Raw genomic sequence first — 24,583 nt, forward strand, 5'->3', positions numbered from 1 at the left:
CCGCAGCTGCTAAGGAGTTTTCTGTTAAGTTTCAAGAAACAGTGGAAGAAAATGAACTGTTACCCTGCCAAGTGTATAACATTGCCGATACAGGGATGAACTTTAAAATGTTGCCAATAAAAACGCTCGCAGCTTGAAATGAATCCGTGGTAGGAACGAAACTTATAAAAGATAGAATCATTCCTTGTAGCAACGCAGATGATACCCACAAGCTCCCCTTGTTCGTCATTGGCAAATCTAAGAAGCTAAGGGCATTCAAAATTATAAACTTATCTTCATTGCTGGTTTATTACCGCAATCAAAAATCTGCTTGGATGGACTGCAACCTTTTTAAATCCTGGTTTTTCGACGAGTTTGTGCCATCGGTCGAAAAAGACTTGCAGCAAAAAAAATCTGCCTGTTCGTGCTCTACTGCTGTTGGATAACGCACCATCACATCCATCTGAGGAAGATTTGGGGAAAGGGGACATAAAAGCTCTCTTTCTGCCTCCTAATGTGATCTCACTTATCCAACCAATGGATCAGGGCATTATCAAATGGTTACAAAGGCGATATTGCAGAAAGTATATCAGCTCAGTATTGGAAAAATCTGAAGGAGATCATAACTTATTTGAGCCAATGAAATCCCTGAACATCAAAGATGCTATCTACACAGTCGCTGCAGCATGGGATGAACTGCAACCTGGCACACTGCGGAAATCATGGCATAAAATTTGGCCACAAGTTATGACTGAAAATGAGCATACCAAAGATGAGCAAAACAATGACGCACTGGAAATCGTTAAAGATCTACCAACTCTGGAGCCGAACGTCCCTGCCAATGAAGTTGAAGAGTGGATCAACGAATGTGGCGAAGACTGTGACACTTTTGAAGAGCTCAATGATGACCAGATTGTTGCCGCTGTTAGCGAGGAAACTGTAATGAGGTCTCGGACGGCGTAGATGAACCCCCCACCTGGATTTCACACAACGATGCATAAAACACTTTTGACATTGCCCTTCAGTACATCGAGCAGAATCCAACTTCAATGGATGTTTTGTGGACAAAAAAATGGAGGGACACTGCAGCTAAATCTAGACTAACATCTGCTAAACAAAAATGTATCACTGACTTTTTTTCCGAGTAGTTTGTTTTCGTTTTTACTGTAAAAACAATGCATACAGTATAATCATTTCTAAGTTTATACATACAGTTTATTTCTTTGTAAGAAAATTTCTTTTCTATACACACTGCTATAAACATTTTTTAGTTTACAGTATATATTGTTTACACGTTATTAAATACAGTACAGTACTGTAATTTGTTTGTCGTTTTTCCTTTTAAAACCAATACATATTATAGTGTGTGTAGACGTTTTTTAGTTAATATATTGTTTAACACTGTGTAAAAAACATCTTTTTATATTACTGTAGACGTCTTTTAGTTCTTAAATCATTTAAATTTTTGTACTAAACGTCTTTTTTATATTTTTTGCAATAAATATTAGATTTTTCAGATAATCCAACCTTTTTTTTTTGTTCCAACCGTGGTCCCAGTCCCGAAGGTGATGGATTAGAGCGGTTCTACTGTACTGTGAGCTACAGATTTCTAACACTATGTGTATAGTTTTGAAGTAAATATTGGTATGCTACCATCAAGTGATTGGTAGAAGTATATAACTAAAAGCTTCCAGAATTGTATCTCTATTGTTGCATGTTCAAAATGTTTTTCATAGTTCAGTCATTTGGTTTGTAGTATGGGATAACACTCGAATGCTGTCTCTGGCAAGTATTAGACAGACACCTCCCTTTTTGTCGGTTGTCCAGAAATTACTAACATAGTGGTAATGTGGAAGAGAAAAATAAGTTACTTAATCATCTTTCAGCTAGTTCTCAGCTACTGAGAAGAAATGTACAGCTTCTTAGTAATTTTTTAAAAATATTTGTAGGTCTAAGCTTTTGTTTCTTGTGTATTTCAGATTCTGGAAGAAAACACAAAAATCTGGTATTTTGTATGAGTGCACTGCATTTATTCTATGCTTCTCCTGCTTGCAGTCACTTGTAATGGGGAGTGAGTGACTCATAAATTTTAAATCATCGCAAAAGGGATTTATTTGTGCTCTTACATTTGTTAAATTTGGATTCTTGTTCAGTCAGAGTACCAGAACTCCTTAAGGCTTATTGGTCTTCCGCTTCTAGTGATTTTTCTATTAACTTCTACTGATGTTCCTGCTGACTATGGACTGTCTACTGGTCTTGATGGAACTGCCTGTTTTGTGCTCTTGTTCCTGCTTCATGTGGTGGTGATGTTTTTTTAACTGCTGCTTCTGATACTACCTGTGTTTGTGGTGCTAGTGTTTCTGCTGTGTGTGATAGTAATGTTCTTCTTGGAGCCTTCTCATTCTTTTGTCTTTGACTAAGAAGTTGTACCATTTACTTCATTGTCAACTGTTTCGTCTGTAGACACCATGTCTTTGTTTTTACATTTTCTGCTACAAATGCGTTTTTTGTTGGCACTGATATTGGCGTCACTGTCTCTCCTTCTTTTAATAACACTGTTATTTCTCCTGTTTTTACTGTCGTTTTTGTTTGGAAATATATTAGCATATTTTAATTTCCTTGATAATCTGGTTCACAAGATAGGTATTCTGTCCCCAAGCCATTCAGGTATAGTTCATGTTACTTCTGGAATCTATGTCATATGTTTCTTATATAAGTGCATTTCACATTTTTGTAAATGATGGATTATCCCTATCAAAAATGTAAACTTAAATAAAAGTGTGGCTACATTTATTCCAATCCTGAAATGTAAGTTCAGTGACATACAAGTCAGCTAACATATTTTACTAAGAAACTGATCTAAGTCTACACGAAATTGGCATGACTCAACAATTTTACCATAAATGAGTGATTACAATACAATAGAAAAACATAGTGAGGTACAGTCATTGAAGAGGCTTCTGTAACTGCTGCTTTATGATATGAAATATTGCATCATATACTGCATATCATATTAAAACTAATACTAAATTTTATTTGAGCTACAGTGTTTTCTGTCCATAGGATTCATAATAAACAGATTTTGTCTTCACTAGAAAGAAAGTGCCCTAGTCTGCTAACACTCAAGATTTTTTTTTCTTTCTTTTTTATTTCTATAAGGCCTAGGATTAATAAATGTAGCTTGGATGTGTCATTTTGTGCTTCTTTTATAGTCTAGCCAATTAAAACTAAAAATACAGTAAGAATTGTGTAAAATCTGGTCATCAGATCATAAATGATAAATTACATTTTTATTGTTGTATAAATATTTATTACTATTTCATTTTAATTTAATGTTGCAAACAAGTGAGTTATTTTTCTAAAAATTATTTTGGTGTTTGCAGAGAATGGGGATTGCACTTTTGTCACCATTCACTGGCCTACATGCCACTGGCCTTCAAGTACTCATGGAATGGTACTTTCCAGTTTGAGAGTAGAGCAGCTTCCTCCATGTGAAGTGTACAGGATGAATAAAAATGGTGGGATATTTGGAGGCAGTGAAATATTTGCCGCAGTAATGGGGGTTTCTCTGCTAATACTGGCAGTAGGTGAGACTCACTCTGTTTTCCTTTGAAACTATTCAAACATTTGTTGAGATCCTCACAAAGTGTAACAGTCTAGTATAAAGTATTTTCTGAGCACATAGCAAAAGTTGTTAAATCCAATCACTGATACACTTTTTACTGTCACTAATCCTGGCTACCCATTCCTCATTGCTTTGGTTGACTCTTTTAACATACAAATAGGTATTCTTCCCTTCTATGTTGTCCTAATGCAGTATTCTACTACATTCATTTAATTTATTTACATGCTGCAGGTGAAAAATGTTCATCTTATGTGGTGTAATTTGCTGTTAGTAAGCCAGCCTTATACCACTTCTCTTGTTAAGCCAGCCTTATACCACTTTACTTACTGCAAGGGCAGTTTCTGTACATGGGCTGTTACCTGTATTTGTCGCGCTTACAGCATGGATGGTCTGAAAGCAGACACAGGTGTCCAATGAAAACTGATCACCATCAAGGAATAAAAAATAGATACTTCTCCATGCAACTTATGATGAAGCTACCACCATTTATTTAACTTATATTACCTTTTAGTTGCATGTATTTGGATGTTTATGCATTTACTAGAAAAGGAGCAAAAGCTCAAAGCTACTGTGAATAATGGCTTCTGTTTTGCAGTGTTACATACTACTGTCGATGACTCACAATTTAGGCAAATTCATCTTTATAGCAGAAAGTACTACAAACACAAAAAAAAACCTCAAGATATTTTTGAACATCATGCTCTTCATTGGCAGACACGCTTTGTGAATTAATTGTTGGCAGTATATTGTATCCCGTATGTTCCACTTTGTATGTGTGTGATGTACATGACTTGGTGAAGTTAGATGGATGTTTCTAGGTTTATGAAATAAATAGGTATTCTGTTGCAAAACTTTTCATTTGCCTGTTGATTCTTGTAAAGACCTTACACAAGGACTGTTCAAATAGTATCAGACCTTATTTTTTTTTGGAAACCAACAATGGTATCGGGATATGTGCAGTCTCTTTGTTTGTAGACATACATAGTGTGTACACCTGATTTTTTTCATGACTGCAGAAACAACCAGTCACTCAGTAGCCATTGAAAAATGAACATGTGTAAGTGATAGACTTCAGGTTTTGTACTGTGGACAAGATGAAAGAAAAAGTTGAAAAATTTAACTGCATCAGATTTTGTTTTAAGCTTGGTGATTCTCAAGTTGAAACAATCCACAAGATTTGACAAGTGTTTGTAGACAAAGCAGTGGATATCGCACAGATAAAGGAGCAGTGCAACTGCTTCAAAGGTGACTGCTCATTAGTGGAAAGTGAAGCATGTCCAGGTAGGCCCTCAACATCTGCAGATGAGGTTCTTATTGATCATGTGTGGACCCTGATGATGCAGAATAGATTAATCATGATCAGAGAACTTGCGGATGAGGTTCAAATAAGTACTTGATCCATTCATTCCATTTTAATGGAACATTTGGACCTCAGGAGGATCTTAGCAAAATTTGTGCCAAAGTTACTAACAAGTGAGCAGAAGTAACTTTGTGCGGAGATTACACAGGACATGCTGAATACTGTGAACAGTAAACCCAACTTCATTAACGCATAGATCACTGGTGATGAGCTCTGGTTTTATGGGTATGACCCTGAAACAAGTTTCAATCATCACAATGGAAGCATCCATCATCCCTGAGACCCAAAAAAGTGAGACAAATCCATAACAATGTGAAAGTCATGCTGTAAGTCTTTTTTGACTACAGTGGTGTAGTCTATCATGTGTATGCCCCAAACGGTTCTGTCATCAATAAGGAGTACTAACAAGAGGTTCTGCATTTCCCCAATGAGGCAATTAGTTGCAAACGATGGACTTTGGACAGTGGGCAGTTGGCACCTTCTCCATAATAACACACCCACTCACCGTTCTTTAATTCAGTGTTTTTTGGCCAAAACAAAATAGTTGTGGTTTGTCAGCTTTACTGTTCAATTGACCTAGTACTGAGTGACTTCTGGCTTTCCCCTGAGCTGAAACAGACTCTGAAAGGCACCAGATTTCAGAACAGGGAAGACATTATGCAGAATTTGATGGAGTGGCTGTGCAGCATATCGAAAGAGGCTCTCCAGCAATGGTTCCAGCAGAGGCATCCACATTAGGATAGCTATGTAGAAGCTGAAGGAGACTACTTTGAAGGTGACTAGTGTCAAACAACTGTATCTGAATAAAGACTGATTTTATAAATAAAAGTCAGATACTTTTTCAACAGCCCTTGTGAAGTTGTCAGTTACTAACTCTATCAACTGTTTTCATAGATAGCTTCTGCATTATAGATAGTTTATTCTCACAATATTTGGCCATAAAATACCATAGGATGAAATGTAGTGAACTTAATTTCTTGAGCAACTGCTGTGTATGCTCACTCCATCTCAAATGTCTATTCACTTACACATAAATGTGCAAGCTTCTGCAGATGTATGTCCATTGACATAAAAGTTTCTGGGTTTGTGTTACTTCATCTTGTAAAATCACAATCACTGAATGAAACTGAAATTTCAGCAATGGTTGCAATGGCCTTCTGAGTCGTCCAGTACTGCTGCAACCATGGCTTCAACATAATTTTATTCAGTGATTATTAATTTGCCTTATGATGTGGCACCATACCCTGAACATGTGTATGTTAATTATCTTTGCAGTTTCATTAATTTTAAATGCTTAGTTGTAGTTCCACTTGTCTTTAGGTTATATCTGCCACCAATAATTGCATAAGATTTGTTGTTGAAGGATTTATAATTACTTTGTTTGTTGTGAATCACCTATTCATATATTTTGTTGTCATCTTGGATTCTGTTATGAGGATGGATACCTGATCAGGTTCTTTGCATTCTTGGTCAAGGTTGATTTTTGATTTGAACTAACAATATCAACTCCGTCAATAGTATCTCTTGATCATATTACTGAGGAGGTGTGAAGTTAGATTAACTTAGTTAAAATAGTGTCTAATACCAAAGTGAAAAAATACAGTTCACCTACGCGCATTAAATAACATAAAGGAGAAACCAACTTCATTATTAATTTCACAGTTGTCTTTTGGATACCAGTATTGTAGCTATTCTTAATTTCATGCTTGCAAAGAAAAATTGGAGAGAATTTCCAACTAATTCAATATAGTCAGTTTGTTTCTTTTGCCTAGATGTACTGCAGCACCTTTTGGGCTGTCTTCAATTTTTTTTATTGATCTTCCTGAAAAGTTTTTGTGATATGATAACTTCCTGTGGAGGTTCATATTAACTCTGTTTAAAGCTTTGAGAAAATTAGTGATGAATCAATGTCAATTTACATTACATTAGTATACATATCACAAATTTACAACTGCATACATCATATTTCAAAAAGAAATGCTAGGATCAAGGACATATTGTGGAAACTTACATACTGTGGGAAACAATGTTTGAAAAAAATAATTGCTATTAATTCTGAATGTAACTTTTATTTTATTTGCCCAAAAGTATCATGTAAGTCAGATTTAAACATGTAATATAAAGTGTACATGAAATCCGGTATTGAATACTTCACATATGAAATTTAGCCATTACCCTGTTGCTTTACAATATACTGCTTATGGATGCGGCACAAATGTTACAGTTGAACCGTGAAATACTATATATCAGTTATTTCTTTTGCGTTGAAAATTAAGTCCACAATACTCTTTGGAAAGTAGGAGTTACACTGTTATATTTATCTAACATAATGCCATCAACTATTTTGTGCTAGTAGAGTCAGAGAGAGGGGGAGGACTTACCTGATGATTTGATAGAAGAAGAAACTGAATTGAAAAGTCCTTTGGTAGGCTTAATATCAAATAAAAGCAGAAGATGTGGATAAAATTAATTGAAATTTCTAATATAATTGGGGAAAATGGCAACCAAATGACTACCCAAGTTGGTGTGTAGAATTTATGAGACTGATGATGTGCCACGAGACTCTCAAAGAAATATCATCCACATAATTCCAAAGACAGAAAGGGCAGATACATGCAAAAACTATCGCACTATCAGCTTAACATCTTATACATCCAAGCTGCTGGCAAGAATATTATACAGAAAAATGGGAAAGAAAGCTGGAGATCTGTTAGATGAAGATGGAAAGGTAAAGGCACCAGAGAGGCAGTTCTGACTTTGCACTTGATAATGAAAACAAGACTGAAGAAAAATCAATATATGCTCACAGGTTTTGTAGCTCTAGAGCAGGGGTTTTCAAACTACGGGCCGATCCCGGCCCGCGAGGGCCGGCAAACCAGCCAGCATTAGCTACCGGACTTCCCTGGTATCCAACCTGCCAAATATTTGAGGTGGTATCTATACTGCCAACATATTGAGTTTCGAGGCCTATCGTGACCAATACACCGCAACATTGGCTGTGCTACTCGCTACAAGACTACATAACTAAACTTATTCTTGCACAGCTTGAAATAACAATGCGTTGACATACTCTACCTCTGTTACGTCTTGCAGTAATAGTGGTGCTAACAATGATTTTGAGATTTCGTTAACTTTGCAGGGTGCTTTCGTGAAGAATGTGCAGTGACATACTTTTTTGTCGGCGAAAATCGCCAGAATAAAATACGCCAGAATATCGGTCAGGTACGTCCACCAATCAAAATTATGTAATTAAATAAAAATCGTAGTTCGTTTCAGTGCTAACTATTCTCACAACCTTAGATTTTTGCGATTTTATCTTTCCTTTAGCCTTACATTATGGTGATCATGGAGTGCTAGGGTGCTTTAATCCCACTAGGTAGATCTTGGTCCTTATGACTTCGTGGAGGAGTCAATGTGGCGCGCGGACTAAAAAGTTTGGAGACCCCTGATCTAGAGAATGCCTTCAACATTGTGATACTGTGCAAAATGTTTGAAATTCTGTGAAAAATGAGAGTAAGCTACAGGGAAAGATGGGTGACATAAAAGGTGTACAAGAACCAAGAAGGAACAATAAGATTGAATGACCAAGAATGAAGTGCTCAGATTAAAATAGCTGTAAGACAGGGAAGCACTCTTTTGTTCCTGCTGTTCAGTCTATAAACTGAAGATGCAACGACAGAAATAAAAGGAAGGTTCAAGAATAGTATTAAAATTCAAGGTGAAAGGCTATCAGTCATAAGATTCACTGATGATATTGCTATCCTCAGTGAAAGTAAGGAATTACAAGATCTTATAAATGGAACAAGAACAGAACATGAAATGAGAGTTAACCATAAAAAGAAAATAGTAATGAGAAGTAGCAGTGATGAGAATAGTGAGAAGCTTAAGATCAAAATTGTTGGTCATGAAGTAGACAAAGTTAAGGCACTCTGCTACTTGGCAGCAAAATAATCCATGCTGGACATAGCAAGGATGATATAAAAAGCAGACTGTCACAGCCGAAGAGGGAATTCCTGGTCAAGAGAAGGCTGTTTTTATCTAAATTGAGCCCTAATTTGAGAAAGAAATTTCTGAGAATGTACATTTGGAGCACAGTGTTATATGGTAGTGGATCATGGACAGTGGGAAAACCAGAAGTGAATTAAGCATTTTAGATGTGGTGCTACAGAAGAATTAGGTGGACTGATAAGATAAACAACGAGGAGATTCTTCACAGAATCAGTGAAGAAAGAAACTTATGGAAAACACTGACAAGAAGAAGGGACAGTGTGATAGAATATGTGTTAAGATATCCACAAATGGCCTCCTTGGTACTAGAGAGAACTGTAGAGGATAAAATTGTAGGGAAGACAGAGATTGGATTACATCCAGCCAATAATCAAGGGCATAGGGTGCAAGTGCTACTCTGAAATGAAGAGCTAATTTTCCATCATTCTTTCGTATCAGATTGAAAACTTCAAAATGATACAGCAGTTTTCAATCTGAAATGAAACAAAAACAGAAAAATAGAATAATGTTTTGTTCTTTGCAGATGACAAGCTGTGTAAAATATTTCAGCACCAGCACAAAATAACTAATAATGTTATGCGATGTACAGGAATATATAACACAATGATTACCTTATTTTTCAAATGAGTATTATGAACCTAAATTTTCAGCACAGGATAAATAAGACACATAATGTTTTGTTTCTCAATTGTGTAGTGTGTGTCACATCATTTAGCTAATTATGTATACTAACATAAATTAATGTTATATTATCATTATTTTTTTTCCATCCTACTCTGCATAGATAGAACACAATTTTTTCTCTCTCACACTGGTGGTAATGCAGAGACCAATGGGATGAATAGGTGGTTCCTGATGTCAATGTCAGCAGAGTTCATAAAGTGAATGTCTAACCAAAAACAAGTCCAGGGTGTAGCAAAGTCATCTTGAGTGTATACAATAGTTCAGGTAGCAATCCAAATCACAAGCATAATACAAGCAAAGTCAGAACTCTACTATTCAATGGTGAGTAACTAAAGCCTTCAAAGATTAGTGAGAGACTGATTGGTAAATATGGGGGGGGGGAAGGGTTGTTTGGAGGACGAGACCAAACAGCAAGGTCATTGGTCTCATCGGATTAGGGAAGGATGGGGAAGGAAATTGGCCATGCCCTTTCAAAGGAACCACCCCATTATTTGCCTGGAGTGATTTAGGGAAATCATGGAAAACCTAAATCAGGATGACCAGATGCGGGATTGAATTGTTGTCCTCCCGAATCAAAGTCCAGTCTGCTAGTGGCAAATATGGGCTACAGTATTTGTAGGCTGTCTCATGTCAGTGGACGGCTTCACGTGACATTTTGTGGTAGCAATTGCACCACTCATGGGAGAAAGCTAGGGCTGGACTAAGGAGCCCTAGTATCTCTGACTTGTCTTCCATAATGATAATAGGGCTGCATGAGGAATCTGAATCACTGTTGGATACTAAACCCTTCCCCCTTTAATTGGCATCTAGGACCAGGAATGGCCCAACCTATGCTAACTTTGTTGAGGAACAGGGGAGAGAAGTGCCAGAATCCCCAACAAAGGCTCCTGCAGTTGTTCCTGGAGGTGATCAGCTGGGCCAGATGGTGGTACTTGTAAATGTTGGTCTGTTGTCTGAACTGGGTGACTGATGTGGTATGATGTTCTTCTGCAAAACGCCTTTCCCTGTCAGATGGGAAGTTACATTCACCTGCTGATTTGTGATCCCTGGACCATAAAGGCGTTGGCCTTCTTCTCTCTGCAGCTGTTTCATCACCCAGTTGATAGCTTCATTTAATGACAAAGAGATAGAGGAAAACTTATAAAACACAATAGCCAATAACAAGATTCTGAGAAGGAAAGTTGGTACTCACCATATAGCGGAGATGCTGAGTCACAGATGGGCACAACAAAAAGACTTTCACACTTAAAGTTTTCGGCCAATGGCCTTCATCAACAATAGACACACATATGCCCACACACAAACTCATGCAAATGCAACTCACACACACGATTGCAGTCTCAGATAATTGAAGCCACACTGCGAGCAGCAGACCACAGCATGATGGTAGGACCAGAGCATGATGGTAGCAGCAACTGGGTGGGGGTAAGGAGGAAGCTGGAGCAGGGAGGGGGAGAGATAGTATGGTGGGGATGGTGGACAGTGAAGTGTTGCAGGTTAGTTGGAGGGCAGGGTAGAGGTGGGGAAGGGGGGAGGGGAAGTAGTGGAAAAGGAGAGAAATAGAGAGAAATAAATAAAAATACTGGGTGTGGTGGTGGAATGTCAGTTGTGTAGTGCTAGAATGGGAGCAGGGAAGGGGACGGATGGGTGAGGACAGCGACTAACAAAGGTTGAGGCCGGGAGGGTTACGGGAACATAGGATGTATTGCAGGGAAAGTTCCTACCAGCACAATTCAAAAAAGCTGGTCTTGGTGGGAAGGATACATATGGCACAAGCTGTGAGGCAGTCATTGAAATGAAGGATATCATGTTTGGCAGTGTGTTCAGCAACAGGGTGGTCCACTTGTTTCTTGGCCACAGTTTGTTGGCAGCCATTCATGTGGAGAGACAGCTTGTTGGTTGTCGTGCCTATATAGAATGCAGCACATTGCTTGCAGCTTAGCTTGTAGACCACATGACTGGTTTCACAGGTAGCCCTGCCTTTGATTGGATAGGTGATGTTTGTGGCCGGACTGGAGTAGGTGATGGTGGGAGTATGTATGGGACAGGTCTTGCATTTAGGTCTATTACGGGGGTATGAGCCATGTGGTGAGGGATTGGGAGCAGGAGTTGTGTAAGCATGGATGGGTTTGTTGTGTAGGTTCAGTGGACAGCGGAATGCCACTGTGGGAGGGATGGGAAGGATAGTGGGCAAGACATTTCTCATTTCAGGGCATGACGAGAGATAATCAAAACCCTGGTGGAGAATGTAATTCAGTTGTCCAGTCCTGGGTGGTACTGATTTACGAGGGTAATACTCCTCTGTGGCCGGACAGTGAGACTTTGGGAGGTGGTTGGAGACTGGAAAGATAAGGCACGGGAGATATTATTTTGTACAAGGTTGGGAGAATAATTACAGACAGTGAAGGCTTCAGTGAGACCCTCGGTATATTTTGAGAGTGACTACTCATCACAGACACTGCAGATGCGGTGACCATAGGTGGCCAGACTGTACAGAATGGACTTCTTGGTACGGAATGGGCGACAGCTGTCGAAGTGGTGGTATTGCTGGTGGTTAGTAGGTTTGATATGGGTGGAGGTACTGATGTATCCAACTTTGAGGTGAAGGTCAACATCTAGGAAGATGGCTTGTTGGGTTGAGTATGACCAGGTGAAGCAAATGGGGCAGTTCTTGAGGTTCTGGAGGAATGTGGATAGGGTGCCCTCACCTTCGAACCAGATAGCAAAGATGTCATCAATGAATCTGAACCAGGTGAGGGGTTTAGGATTCTGGGTTTTTAGGAAGGATTCCTCTAGATGGCCCATGAGTAGGTTTGTCATAGAATGGTGGCATGTGGGTGCCCATAGTTGTATCCTGGATTTGTTTGTAGGTAATACCTTCAAAGGAGAAGTAATTGTGGGTGAGGATATAGTTGGTCATGGCGACCACGAAGTAGGTAGTTGGTTTGGGATCCATCAGGCGTTGGGAAAGGTAGTGTTCAATAGCAGTAAGGCCACATGCTTTAGGAATGTTATTGTACAGGGAGGTGGCATCAGAAGTGACGAGCAGGACACCATGTGGTAAAGAGACAGAGCTAGTGGAGGAAATGGTTGGTATCTTTTATATAGGAGGGTAGGTTCCGGGCAATAGATTGAAGGTGTTGGTCTACCAGAGCAGAGATTCTCTCAGTGGGGGCACAGTAACCAGTCACAATGTGGCGTCCTGAGTGGTTAGGTTTACGGACTTTAGGAAGCATGTAGAAGGTAGGAGTGCAGGGATTGGTAGAGGTGACTCCAGGGGAGGGGTTCTGGGATTGGCCTAAGGATTTAAGTAGTGACTGGAGATCCTGCTGGATTACTGGGATGGTGTCAGTGTGGCAGGTATGTAGGTTGAAGTATCTGACAGCTGGCAGAGTCCTTCCACCAGGTAATCCTTGTGGTTCACAACAACAGTGGTGGAGCATTTGTCCACGGGTTGGAGAGTGAAGTCGCTATCAGTTTTTAGATGGTGGACTGTGGTTCTTTCTGTGGATATAAGGTTAGTCTGTATGTTGTGGGATTTGGGGAATGATGGTGAGGCAAGGTGTGAGGTTAAGAAATTCTGGAAATTTAACAGGGCATGGTTTGGGGGCAGTGGGTGTGGTTCACGATTCGATGAAGTAGTGAACTGAGTTAGGCAAGGTTCAGTATTTGTCTTTGGTTGAGTCTGATTGGTAGAGTTGGTGGCGAAAATGTTTTTCCACTGTAGGGACCAGGAAAAGAAGAGAAGGTCTTTAAAAGTCCTGCATGATTAAATTTTGAAGAAGGGCAAAAGGTGAGGGCTTTGGAAAGGACTGATATTTCTGTGGGGCTAAGGCTTCTGGAGGAAAGGTTTATGACTGTGTTGCGTGTGTGTTTAGGTTCAGGATTCTGTGTGGTGGTGGGAGGGAGTTGTGGAGGGTGGTGATAGACAATAAATATTATTAAAGTAGGGGTAGATATTACAGTAAAAGACACAAAAGTGACAAATTTTATACAAGCACTCACAAATCTGAGTGACTTGGCTGAAGCCATCTTCCTGTAGGAGAAGGAATTAAAAAAAGAAAGTACATCAAAACACATTGAAGTTAAATGAGATTATGTCCATTCCCTAGAGAGTGAGGAATGGTTGAATGAGAGAATGATAAGATGCTAGATGTGAGATCTGTGTAATGAAAACAGGCACTGGGGTCAGATAACAAAACTTACATCATTACAGTTTGTGAGATCACAGTACTGGGTGCTCACTGTACAAACAGCATAATTGTTCGCTAGCAACAACATGACTTCTGCAAGCTTCTGAAGGTGAATCATACTAATTTACAAAGGGATGAGAGATAATACTTCAGTAACAAAATGACAGTACTTTCCACAACACTGTCTGTGGAATGAGGGCAACCAAGATCAGCAACTGAAGGGATGGAATGTGGCTCTTGGTCCCATTTGTAAACTCAGGCGTCACACTGTAGTATGTGTCTGCAGTTCACAAGTAGGTCCCAACAGTCAGCGTAACAGGCGGAGGGAACAAACCATTGGTGCAGCCTCACCACAGAGGGGCCTCTTTGCCTCTCTGGCTGGAACACTTGCTTGGCTGCAAATTCTTAGAACAAGGGAAAACTGGGTATGTCTATGCTACCATGAGGCTTGACCTTACATTCAAATGTAATGGTGAGGAACTGCTAAAGAAATTCACCATTTTGAGCATTTTCTACATGAAGCATGTGGAAAACATATAAATTACTCTGCCCCTTCCATTTGATGGTCCTCCATGTAAACAATCATTCAGTGGTACATGTGTTCTGGGGAAAATTAATTCCTTAAAATGACTGATTTAGTTTTATGAAAATGGCCTGATGGCCCATACCCCTGTAATAGACCAAGATGCAAGACCTGTCCCATACATCCTCCCACTACCACTTATTCCAGTCCAGTCACAAACATCACCTAACCAGTCAAAGCCAGGGCTACCTGTGAAACTAGTGGAATCTGGAAGTGGGGCCACTTCAGTCTGTTCCCATTTTTGGTCATTGTCTACCCCCTATTGATGACTAATGTATTAGTGGAGGCTGTAGCAGCAGGTGGCAGGCTGTGGCACATGCTTGCCCCTGGCATTATTATGTAGGTCATGCCCAGCAGGCAGCTGTGTGGAAGGGGTGGGGGTATGGTATGCCTCAATGCAGCCAGAGCTGATTTTGATGCATGAGTAAGTGCTTCCAGTTTCCAACAATCTCAAATGTTTGTTACCACCTGTTGCCAACAAAAATACCTTGAGTTCACCAGGGGTCCGAGCCAAAAGTGAGTTCAAATGTGGGACCATAGGTAGTGGGCTTGCTGAGTTAGGCACAGCAGGTTGAAGGTGTGGGTCTGAGTCCATGTAAAACTATGACCAGACTGCATCCATTTATGGATGTGGACCAGAATGTGCCAAGGAAGCTGGTGAGTGCTTTCCTGGACTGGTTGTCATCATCATCTTGTGCATCTTTGTGTGGAGCTCCTGACTATTCTTGTAGCTTCCAAATTGGACACAGGTTGGAAGGGGCAGTCGTTAGTTGCTCAATGTCATTGTTTTACAGAAGTCCAGTTTTGCATATACTATGAGCTGAGGGCATTTGTCAGAATTAAGGGTGAAGGTGCACCCTCTTTTGCAAATATTATGGACAGGGCACAGATAGTATTTGTTGCAGTAGTGGTAACATGTGGTAAGTTAGAAAGGGCATCAACAAGTAGCAGCTACATTGCTTCCTGGAATGGTCCAGCAAAATTGACATGCACTCTTTGCTGAGGGTGGTCAGGGCATGACCAAGGTTGAAATGATGTGCAGGGGCTGGGTGATTTTGGGAGGAGGCCTGGCATTTCTGGATGGTGTGTTCTGTGGTGGCGTCAGTGCCAAGCCAATACACATGATGCCCAAGCTATTGCCTTCATTCTGCACGTTCTCCAATGTGCAGGGTATAGGAACTTCAGTATGCAGGGGCGGAGTGTGGGGGGAACTACCACCTGAAACTTCCATAGCTCAGGAAATGACGCGCTAAGTGACATTAAGCCTCTGCTGTCATGAAAAATAGGTGCACCATTCCTAATTGGCAGTTGCTCAGGCCAACCCCACCATACAGCAGACAACACCCTGCAGAATAGTGGGGCATTCCCCCTTTTATTTGCCACCTCATGTGGCATAATAAGAAATTCATCATAAGTGTATTGTTGATTTATTTTTATGGTGAAACTCCTTATTTTGTACCTGCCAGACTCTGCATCTGAGCTGCACAGCAAGTGGGAAAATGAATCAGTGGTTGCGTGCTGCATGGTGGACCAATAATGGATGTCATATGTATAGTTACTTAGGAACACCACTTGGCATTGTAGCTGGTGCACTATCTTATTGAGAAGTTTCAAATGGGGTCTGAACAGCGGAATTAGGGGCTTGTGATTGGAGATTACGTGAACCTTAATACCATGAAGATTCACTTTAAATTTCATGACTCCCTATATAATAACTGACACCTCTTTCTCAATTTGCGAATATTTTCTCTGTGTTCCATTTAATGTTTTAGATGTAAATACAATGGGCTGTTCAGTACTGTTGGTATATTTGTGTGATAGCGCAGCACCAGTCCCACAACTGATACAACACTGACAAATGTTAAACATTTGCCAGCATGGAACATTTGTAAGCAAGGGACCATCCTAAGGCATTTTTTAAGTGGGGAGAAAGTCATTTGGCATGCCTCAGACCATACACTTTTGTTACGCAATTGATTAATCAGATATGAAATCTGGGCTGCGTTGAAAATAAATTTTGTGTAATAATTTACTTTGCCAAGGAACAACTGTAGTTCCTTGTGGTTCTCAGGAGCTGGTAAGTTAGTGACTGCATCCATATGATCCTGTGTAGGTGTGAGCACTTCTTTACGTAATATATGTCCCAGATACTTGACACAGCTCAATAGGCCAGACGCCACTTGGACAGCTTCTGTAGGACGTGCAGGTACTTCTCCAGGGTGTCCCCATAGTTATCAGTCATCTAAATAATTACAGTTGGGGATACCTTGGTTGAGTTGTTCAAGGTATTTCTGAAATACCATGAGAGTGCATGAAACCCAAAATGGCAACCTTTTCTAATGATGCGTGCTGAATTATGTGTCACTCACTAAAAACTGTCTTGTCTGATTATCTACAGGTAACCAGAAAAAAGTGACAGTGAGATCTACCTTTAGAAAATAATGCCCCCCCCCCCCCCCCCCCCAGCCTATTTTGGCTACAATGTCTCCGACTTAGGAACTGGATACAGATCAACATTTGTTTGAGCATTGATATAATGAGTTCCTTGTCCAGCCAGTGAAGCCAAGGGATGTTGACTCGCTTTTGTGTCATCCTCCACCTTTCTGCATCATGCGGATGCAGTAGGGGGGATCATGTGGTCAGCACACAGCACTCCGAGTTATTTTACAGACTTTTCAGGCTGTGAAACAACTACTGCTTGGTCAGGTAGCTCCTCAGTTGTCATTGTGAAGCTGCGTGCACCCCATACCACCCAGAAAATATCCCTGGGAATCAAACTTGGGTCCTTCAAATGGCAGCCATCTATGCTGACCACTTAGATATGGCGGCAGAATCTTGAGCATTAATGGTAGACTGAAAATGATCACGAATTGTAGTGAGACATTTGGCTTCTTATCTCCAACCATTGGCATTGCCCACTGGCTAGATGACACTGGGGATATGACTCTCATATTTTGCAATCTATCCTGTTCCACGTTAACTTGATAGCACATAGCAAAAGGCACTGGACGCGTTCTGTAAAACTTGGAAACCTGTTGCACAACCTAATGTAGGTTCACACAGTTGCTTGTATTATGCATATAATGTATAAAGTGCTTTGAATGGTATCCCAATGAAGTGAGAATCACTATGACTTGATTCTGGAAACCAAAAAGCACAAAAGCATCTAACCCAAAAATGTTAATTGTCATTCAAGAGTTGACTACCAGCTGGTTAGTTGCCAAGCTACATTTTTTGTACTTATCTTCAGCCACAATCTGCTCCCACAATAGGATTAACTGGCCATTGTGCATCACACTCAGCGTTGAGAGTGCCACAGATGTGGAAAGTCAGTGTGCTGGTACATGTCTGCATCAATCAGGGACACAGTCATGCCTGTGTCCAGCCGGAGCTTTGCTGTTGCTCTATTAATTTCCAGCTGCAATATGATCTTATGCATCCTGTCTACTGCTACTATGATCATTGTAAAGATAGGGTGCAGTGCACTGACAGCCATTATTGTAGTTGTTGCATGCCAACAACTGCAGAAACATGCAGGGTATCTTGGTTTGTGGCATGCAAAACAGATGATGTTACAGAAAGGGCACTGATGCCATTGATGTCATGGGCTCCAATCTGAACTTAATTTGATGGAATGAACTTTCCAGGGACCCTTCAACAATGATGGGGAGGAAACTGGTGCTTGAGCCTCTGCTCGCTTTGGGAAAATCTGGGAGTGAACAATGAGCTTCTGTTTTGGGTGCCTATCAATGACAAGAGCAGTAGTTCACTACCTACTGCACTAACAACTGAATCCCCTGTCTCTGGGATACTGGGCAAACAGCTGCTGAGTAAGTCAGATACTGACATTGACTGATGTCACCAGTTGATCATAGAACACAATAGCCACTACTACCACTAAGAAAGTTGACACTAGAAGAATCTTGGAATATAACTTGCAGACACTGTAATTGGTGGGGTTTGGCAATTGTTAGAATATTGGTCAGGATTGGATCAGATGACTCTAAAGTCTTCATAATAATGTCTGTCAGTTGCAAGATGTATAATAACATCATGGATTAACAATTCTACATACAATGCACCACACTATTAACAGGAAAAATCACCCTTGCATCACTTATAAGTCAGCAGCCCATGTTGTGTAGGATTGCTTACATTGCTCAATGCATTGATTAAACTTGAGCCTAGCTGCAATGAGGGGGGTCTGTTGGCAGTAATAGTCAGTCAGCAAAACACAAACATAAGAAAATCTCAAACTACAGGGGTTCTAGTGTGGGCTTAGTTTCTGTAGCCCTTCCTACAGTTTATTATTAGAAGACAGCAAGAGTGCACATTCATGTTCAGTGTCAGTTATTGAATTACCTTTCAGTGAAGAACAAAATAATGTAAATAGACCTCCCAACTGTTGTGTGTTTAGTTGAAGCAACTGAATGGTGGAGGAAGAGATGAGTAAATTGCATTTGACAACTGCTATTGGTTTTTTAGCAGTTGTAACAGCAATTTCTGCTGTTGCTGGTGGAATTCTCCCTGTTTTTCTTGCTCTTGCTGTTGCAGCTACAACTGCTGCTGCCACAATTGTAGAAATTCAGGGTCTTTGCTTCACTGGAATAGTTGCATGGTGAGAAAGTCCTGTTTGCCACTTTTCTAACCTGCTCTGCGTGGGTGGAACACATTTTATGGTCCTCACACTGATTGTGGAATAAACACACAGTTCCTAAGGTCAATGATGATGGAGTTCACAAAATGAATGGCTAACCAAACACAAGAGCAGAGTATAGAAAAGCTGTTGTAAGCATATACAATGGTCGAGTAAGGAACCCATATCACAAATGTAATATAGTCAGGGTCAGAACTCTACTGTTTAGTAGTGCATAACTAACGGGTTTAAAGGCTGTTGAGAGACTAACTGGCAAATATGAACCATTGCATTTATAGGCAGTCCCATATCTGTGGAAGCAACCACATGACATGCTTCCGGAAGTGGCTGTGCCCCTTGTTGCAGCAAACTGTTGCAGCAGTATGAACGTCAAGTATCTCTGACCTGTCTTCAATATCAATACTTGGGCTGGGCGGAGAATCACTGGCAGATACTAAACTTTTTGTATAGAAACACCCTTAAACCAAAGTCATATGAACATTGAAAAGATGCTATGATTTCACAAAAACTATTCAGTAAGAATAATAAGAAAGATAAATGAAGATCACACATCAAGTGCTGAAACATCTATGGGTTAAAGAAAATTAAATTACTTTTAGTTTTTATCTCTAACAAGCATTTTATTTCCTTTCTCTTGTTAATATACATTTTTTTAAATTTAGCTTTCATGAAAATGGTGGAAAGGAGCTGTATTTTGTAAAAGATAAATGTAAACTATCTTTCTCTTCAGTAGGTTGCACATTTTTGCATGTATTTGCTTTCTCTTCATAAGGGAAGATGTGAAAATATTTTAAAGATATCATAAATCATTTTCTCTTATAATAAGAACTCACAGAAATACATTACATTCAGAACTAAATTGTAAATGCTATGAAAAATGAATCTGTACTCTCTTATCATTTTACATTTTTGTCAACTCTGTTGAGAAATACTTTAAGAGTGCATAACAGAACATTTATTTTTTGTTTTGTTTTTTGTAGCACTAATGGTCATTGCTGTTGTACTTTATCGACGTTATTATGTGGCCCATTACTACACCCATGAAGAACTGCATGGGCCAATCTCAAATAGCTCACCAGAATTTGCCGATGATACAAACTATAATCTCTACTGGCCTTTAGTTTCGAGTACTAACATGAGTTCAATTGAAAAGTTGTCTTCATTTAATGGAAATGGAAATTTTATCACTGTCTCATGAAACAGACAGTGAGGAAGTATGGCTAGAAGAAACTTGAAGACTTGTAAGATGAACCTGTTTTGAAAGAATCTGATCAGGGTACAAACTGCAAAGCATATGAAGTGATGGTAATTATAATTTAATGTAAGACGTAATGGGCAGATCAACCTTGGAAAAGAAGTCCAAATAATCTTGATATATTTCAAAACCAAAAGGTTTATCAGAGAAAGAGAATGGACTATTGAGGTTTGCTGGTAGACCTGATGACAGAAACAGAATGGGTAGCAGGAAAACAAAAATGAGACAGCTACATAACTTGAAGCAAGTGACTGAAACATTGGAACAGGAATACAAAAGTAACTTGTAACATAAGAAATGGGAAAGAGATCAGAGAGGACAGTTCAGCAGGTCGAAGTAAGTCAATACATCGTCACTGGAATAATTACTGCCTTTACTGTCATCATTATAAATAGAGGCAAAAACAATTTTGTGTTTACTGAGTTTGTTATCCATTGAAAGGAAAAACAATGAAAAGCCTTTGTACTTGATCAAAATTGTATGTAATAAAGCAGTCTATTAATAACTATGAGTATTTGTTGTTTCATACACATATAAAAATGAAGGACCCTGTTTCTCAGTTCTTGGTAGTATATAGTTGAAAGAATTGGAATTGCACATACATTAAGTTAGCCACCAATCCTCTGTTAGATTGCATATGTTGTTTGTTTCATAGCCTCAAAGGGAGGAGATCTTCGTGGTTATGGAACATGCCAGATAAAATATAGAACATAAAGTTTACACAGAAATTGGTGTTAAAATTGGTGTAATGTCCCACACTCACTGGTATTCAAAAAGATTTATTATTTGTCTTGATTACATTAATTTTTTTTTTCATTTCAACATGAACCATCCTTAGATTTGTAGACAGCAGTGAAATAACTAATTAACAAATACAAATACTAACAGTCACATAGGCTCAGTCATCGTGACATACTTCAGTTTACTGTTAGAATACAGGGGAAATGCAATCAGTCTACAAAGGAGATTGCTTACCAATCATCATACATCCCATCCTTGAATATTGCTCAAGTGTATAGAACCCATATGAAATAGGACTTACGGGGGATATTGAACATATACTGAGAAGGGCTGCACAAATGGACACAGGTTTGTTGGCCCATGGAAAGTGTGTTACAAGGATGCTGAAGAAACTGAATTGGCAAACTCTTCAAGCTAAATGTAAACTATCCCAAGAATGTGTCCTTACAAAGTTTCAAGAACCAGCTTTAAATGATGATTCTAGGAATATACTACAATCTCAGATTAGATTAATTACAGTATGCATGGCAGCATTTAAACAATCATTCTTCCTGCACTCCATACATAAGTGGAATGGAAGAAACCCTAATAACTGATACAATGTGGCATAACCTCTGCCTTGCCCTTAACAGTGATTTGTGGAGGGCAAATGTTCTATAGATGTATGTACTCTACAAAATACAAAATGTTACCAGATTACGTCTACATCCAACATCAAATGCACAAGATTGAATCTGAATGTATTGGTTACAAGAGTAATCTGTCCAAGTACTAGAAAATTCACATGCTACATCACTTAATAATCAATATAGGGGTGTGGTAGAATCCACAGTTTTAATACAGCCCATAAGGCCACTGCTGACAGGTGGCATGTTGTACATTTGTCACATTTGAATAAAACGTAACATCCATACTAAAGTAATAATAATTTGTGTTTGTTTGGTGAGATTACTGTTTTTGAAGGTAATTAACTACAATTAAAATCTGTGGTTTGTCCAAGTTAAAAGACATTATAAAAGTCATTATAAAATATTTGTAAATCAAATATTCGAAATGGTTTTCATGCAGATAAGATGTTGAAAATCAAACTGTGCCATAAAATCTGTAACAGCCAGAAGTAGTTTCAGAATTCAGGTGTGTGCAAAAGCAGTGACTGCAGTAGACAGTACAAAGGACAAATGAGAAGGAACTTCGAAACTAGATTCATATAGCACACATACTGTCAGACCAAAACAGCATTTGTGGGACATACACAACCTTAAAGCACTCAGTCGCGAACACTGAGAAAAATTTGGACATTCTACATAAGGCTCAAAAGGAAAATTCCTTGTCTTGGAGGAACTTCAAATTTATGCTCACAAAGAGCAAGATCCTTATCTAATACTGAATGAACAAAGCAAATTCTATTGTAATCTCTATTTTTAACATGTATGATAACTTAAAGTGATGATTGTTGCATATTGATTTCCAAGGCAATAGATGAGAGTGAGTGTGCCGTAGGATAGCTTAATATGTATGCTGCACCTGACATTGGTGAAGGGGCTCCCCTGCATAGCCCCCTGTTTGCGGTAGCGGTCAGCAGATGATTGTTTGGTTCATTGCACAACAGCAAAACAATGATCACATGAGGAAGTAACCCACGACACAGACAAGCCTACAGCAACGCCCTAGATGTGGACGCTGTCTGTCTTTTAAATTACAAATATTTTGTAATGGTTTTAACCCCTTAACATATTAATTTTCTTACAAATTATGTTCCCAGAAATAGTATTTTTTTATTAACGAAAAATTCCCTGTAATGAATAATATTATATGTAAACAAATAAAGTCAGACTTTAAAGTTCAAACTATTGAGCTACAAATTTTTGAAATTCACCATTAATAAAATCCCATGTGTTGTTGCATACTGAGCCTTGACTAAAATATCCTGAAACTTAGTAATATTTTAGTTTCTTTGTATGTAAGAAGTTGAACCATTTATTTCACAATGGTTTCCTGTACATAGAAATCTTGGTGGAACTGGGTGGAGCACAGTGGACATATTTATCTTGAAACACTGGTGAACACCTTTCACTTGTGTGACAAACTATCGTCATTTTCAATCTATTGAAATAATGTCTAATTTTTCTTTGCTTTCTGAGCCCCTAAATTCAGTATCAAACTCAGGACTGCTGTAGCCATCCATTTTTGGAAGCACTACCTAAATAAGTTACAGTTATCTGTGTAGTTACTAGTTTATTTTTGTAATTTCCTGCATGTTTGAGAGCTTACTAGGCACAACCTTTTATTTTAATAAAAGTGTAACGTAAAGTACTGCCCCTGTTATTGACCCTTGTATCGACTCTCATATCATACAGGCTTTTGTTTGTTTTGGTTAGAACAGCTCAGTGTTGGTTAGACCATCAGTGAGAGAGTACCGCGAGTTCCTGCATCTAAAAAGGCGAATATACCATTCGTTTATTACATATTTTTACAAGCTTCAAACAGGAGCGACTTCATTAATGGATAGGAAGTGTGATTGCTGTGTACAGATGTGAGCTGAGTTGCTAACTCTTCGCTTACAGCTCCAGGCAGTGTTGGCTTCCGTCACACAGCTTGAGGCTGCTGCCAAGGGGCATCACTGTGGGGGGTCGGACATGGGAATGCAAGGGACATAGAGCATGTCCCACATGTCCCCCGATCGGTCCAGTGCTGTGCCTGCCCTGGGTACTGCCTGCACTGAGGTTGACCCCTCACCCATGGTCAAGTGGGAGATCATTCCAAAGCCTGGTAGGCAGTGAAAGACTTTCCGAGAGGTTGATCATAGGGCCTCCCCAGTTCATTTGATGAATAGGTTTTGGGCATTATCTGTAGCTGAAGAAGTCCCTAAGCCAGATGCACTTGTCCACCCTGTTCCAGAGGAAGCTTCTTGGCCTGCAAGGTCTGGGCATTCATGGAGGGTGGGTTTGCTGGTAGTTGGGAGCCCCAATGTTAGGCACATAATGGGGCCCCTTAGAAACATGGCTGCCAAGGAGGGTAAGGAAGCCAGTGTGCATTCCACATGCATGCCGGGGGGAGTCATTCTGGATGTGGAAAGCGTGCTTCCAGATGCCATGAAGAGTACGGGGTGCAGCCAGCTGCAGGTGGTGACCCATGTTGGTATCAATGACATGTGTCACTTTGTATCGGAGGAAATTCTCTCTGGTTTTGGGCTGCTAGCAGAAATGGTCAAGAATGCCAGTCTTGCTTGCAAGAATAAGATGAAGTTCACCGTTTGTAGCATCGTCGACAGAACCCACTGTGGTCCTTTGGTGCAGAGCTGAGTGGAGGGTCTGAATCAGAGGCTCAGGCAATTCTGTGACTGTGTAGGTTGCAGAGTCCTTGACTTGCGCCATCGGATGGTGGGTTTCCAGGTTCCGCTTAATAGGTCAGGAGCCCACTACACACAGGAAGCAGCTACATGGGTAGTGGCGGCTGTGTGGAAGGGACTGGGCAGTTGTTTAGGTTAAAGGGTCTCAG

At 39.7% G+C, this 24,583-nt stretch overlaps 1 protein-coding gene across 1 annotated transcript in view; it reads left to right on the top strand.

The window, feature by feature from the left end:
- Positions 1-20,761, top strand: part of LOC126155883 (uncharacterized) — a 97,716-nt gene extending 76,955 nt beyond the window's left edge. The window contains exons 5-6 of the mRNA XM_049916259.1: positions 3,363-3,566; positions 20,070-20,761. Coding sequence (XP_049772216.1) covers positions 3,363-3,566; positions 20,070-20,287 — 422 coding nt within the window. The 3' untranslated portion in view covers positions 20,288-20,761. The remainder of the gene's footprint in view (positions 1-3,362; positions 3,567-20,069) is intronic.
- The last annotated feature ends 3,822 nt before the right edge of the window (positions 20,762-24,583 follow it).

The sequence above is a fragment of the Schistocerca cancellata genome, chromosome 2 (assembly GCF_023864275.1).
Source record: "Schistocerca cancellata isolate TAMUIC-IGC-003103 chromosome 2, iqSchCanc2.1, whole genome shotgun sequence".
NCBI lineage: Eukaryota > Metazoa > Arthropoda > Insecta > Orthoptera > Acrididae > Schistocerca > Schistocerca cancellata.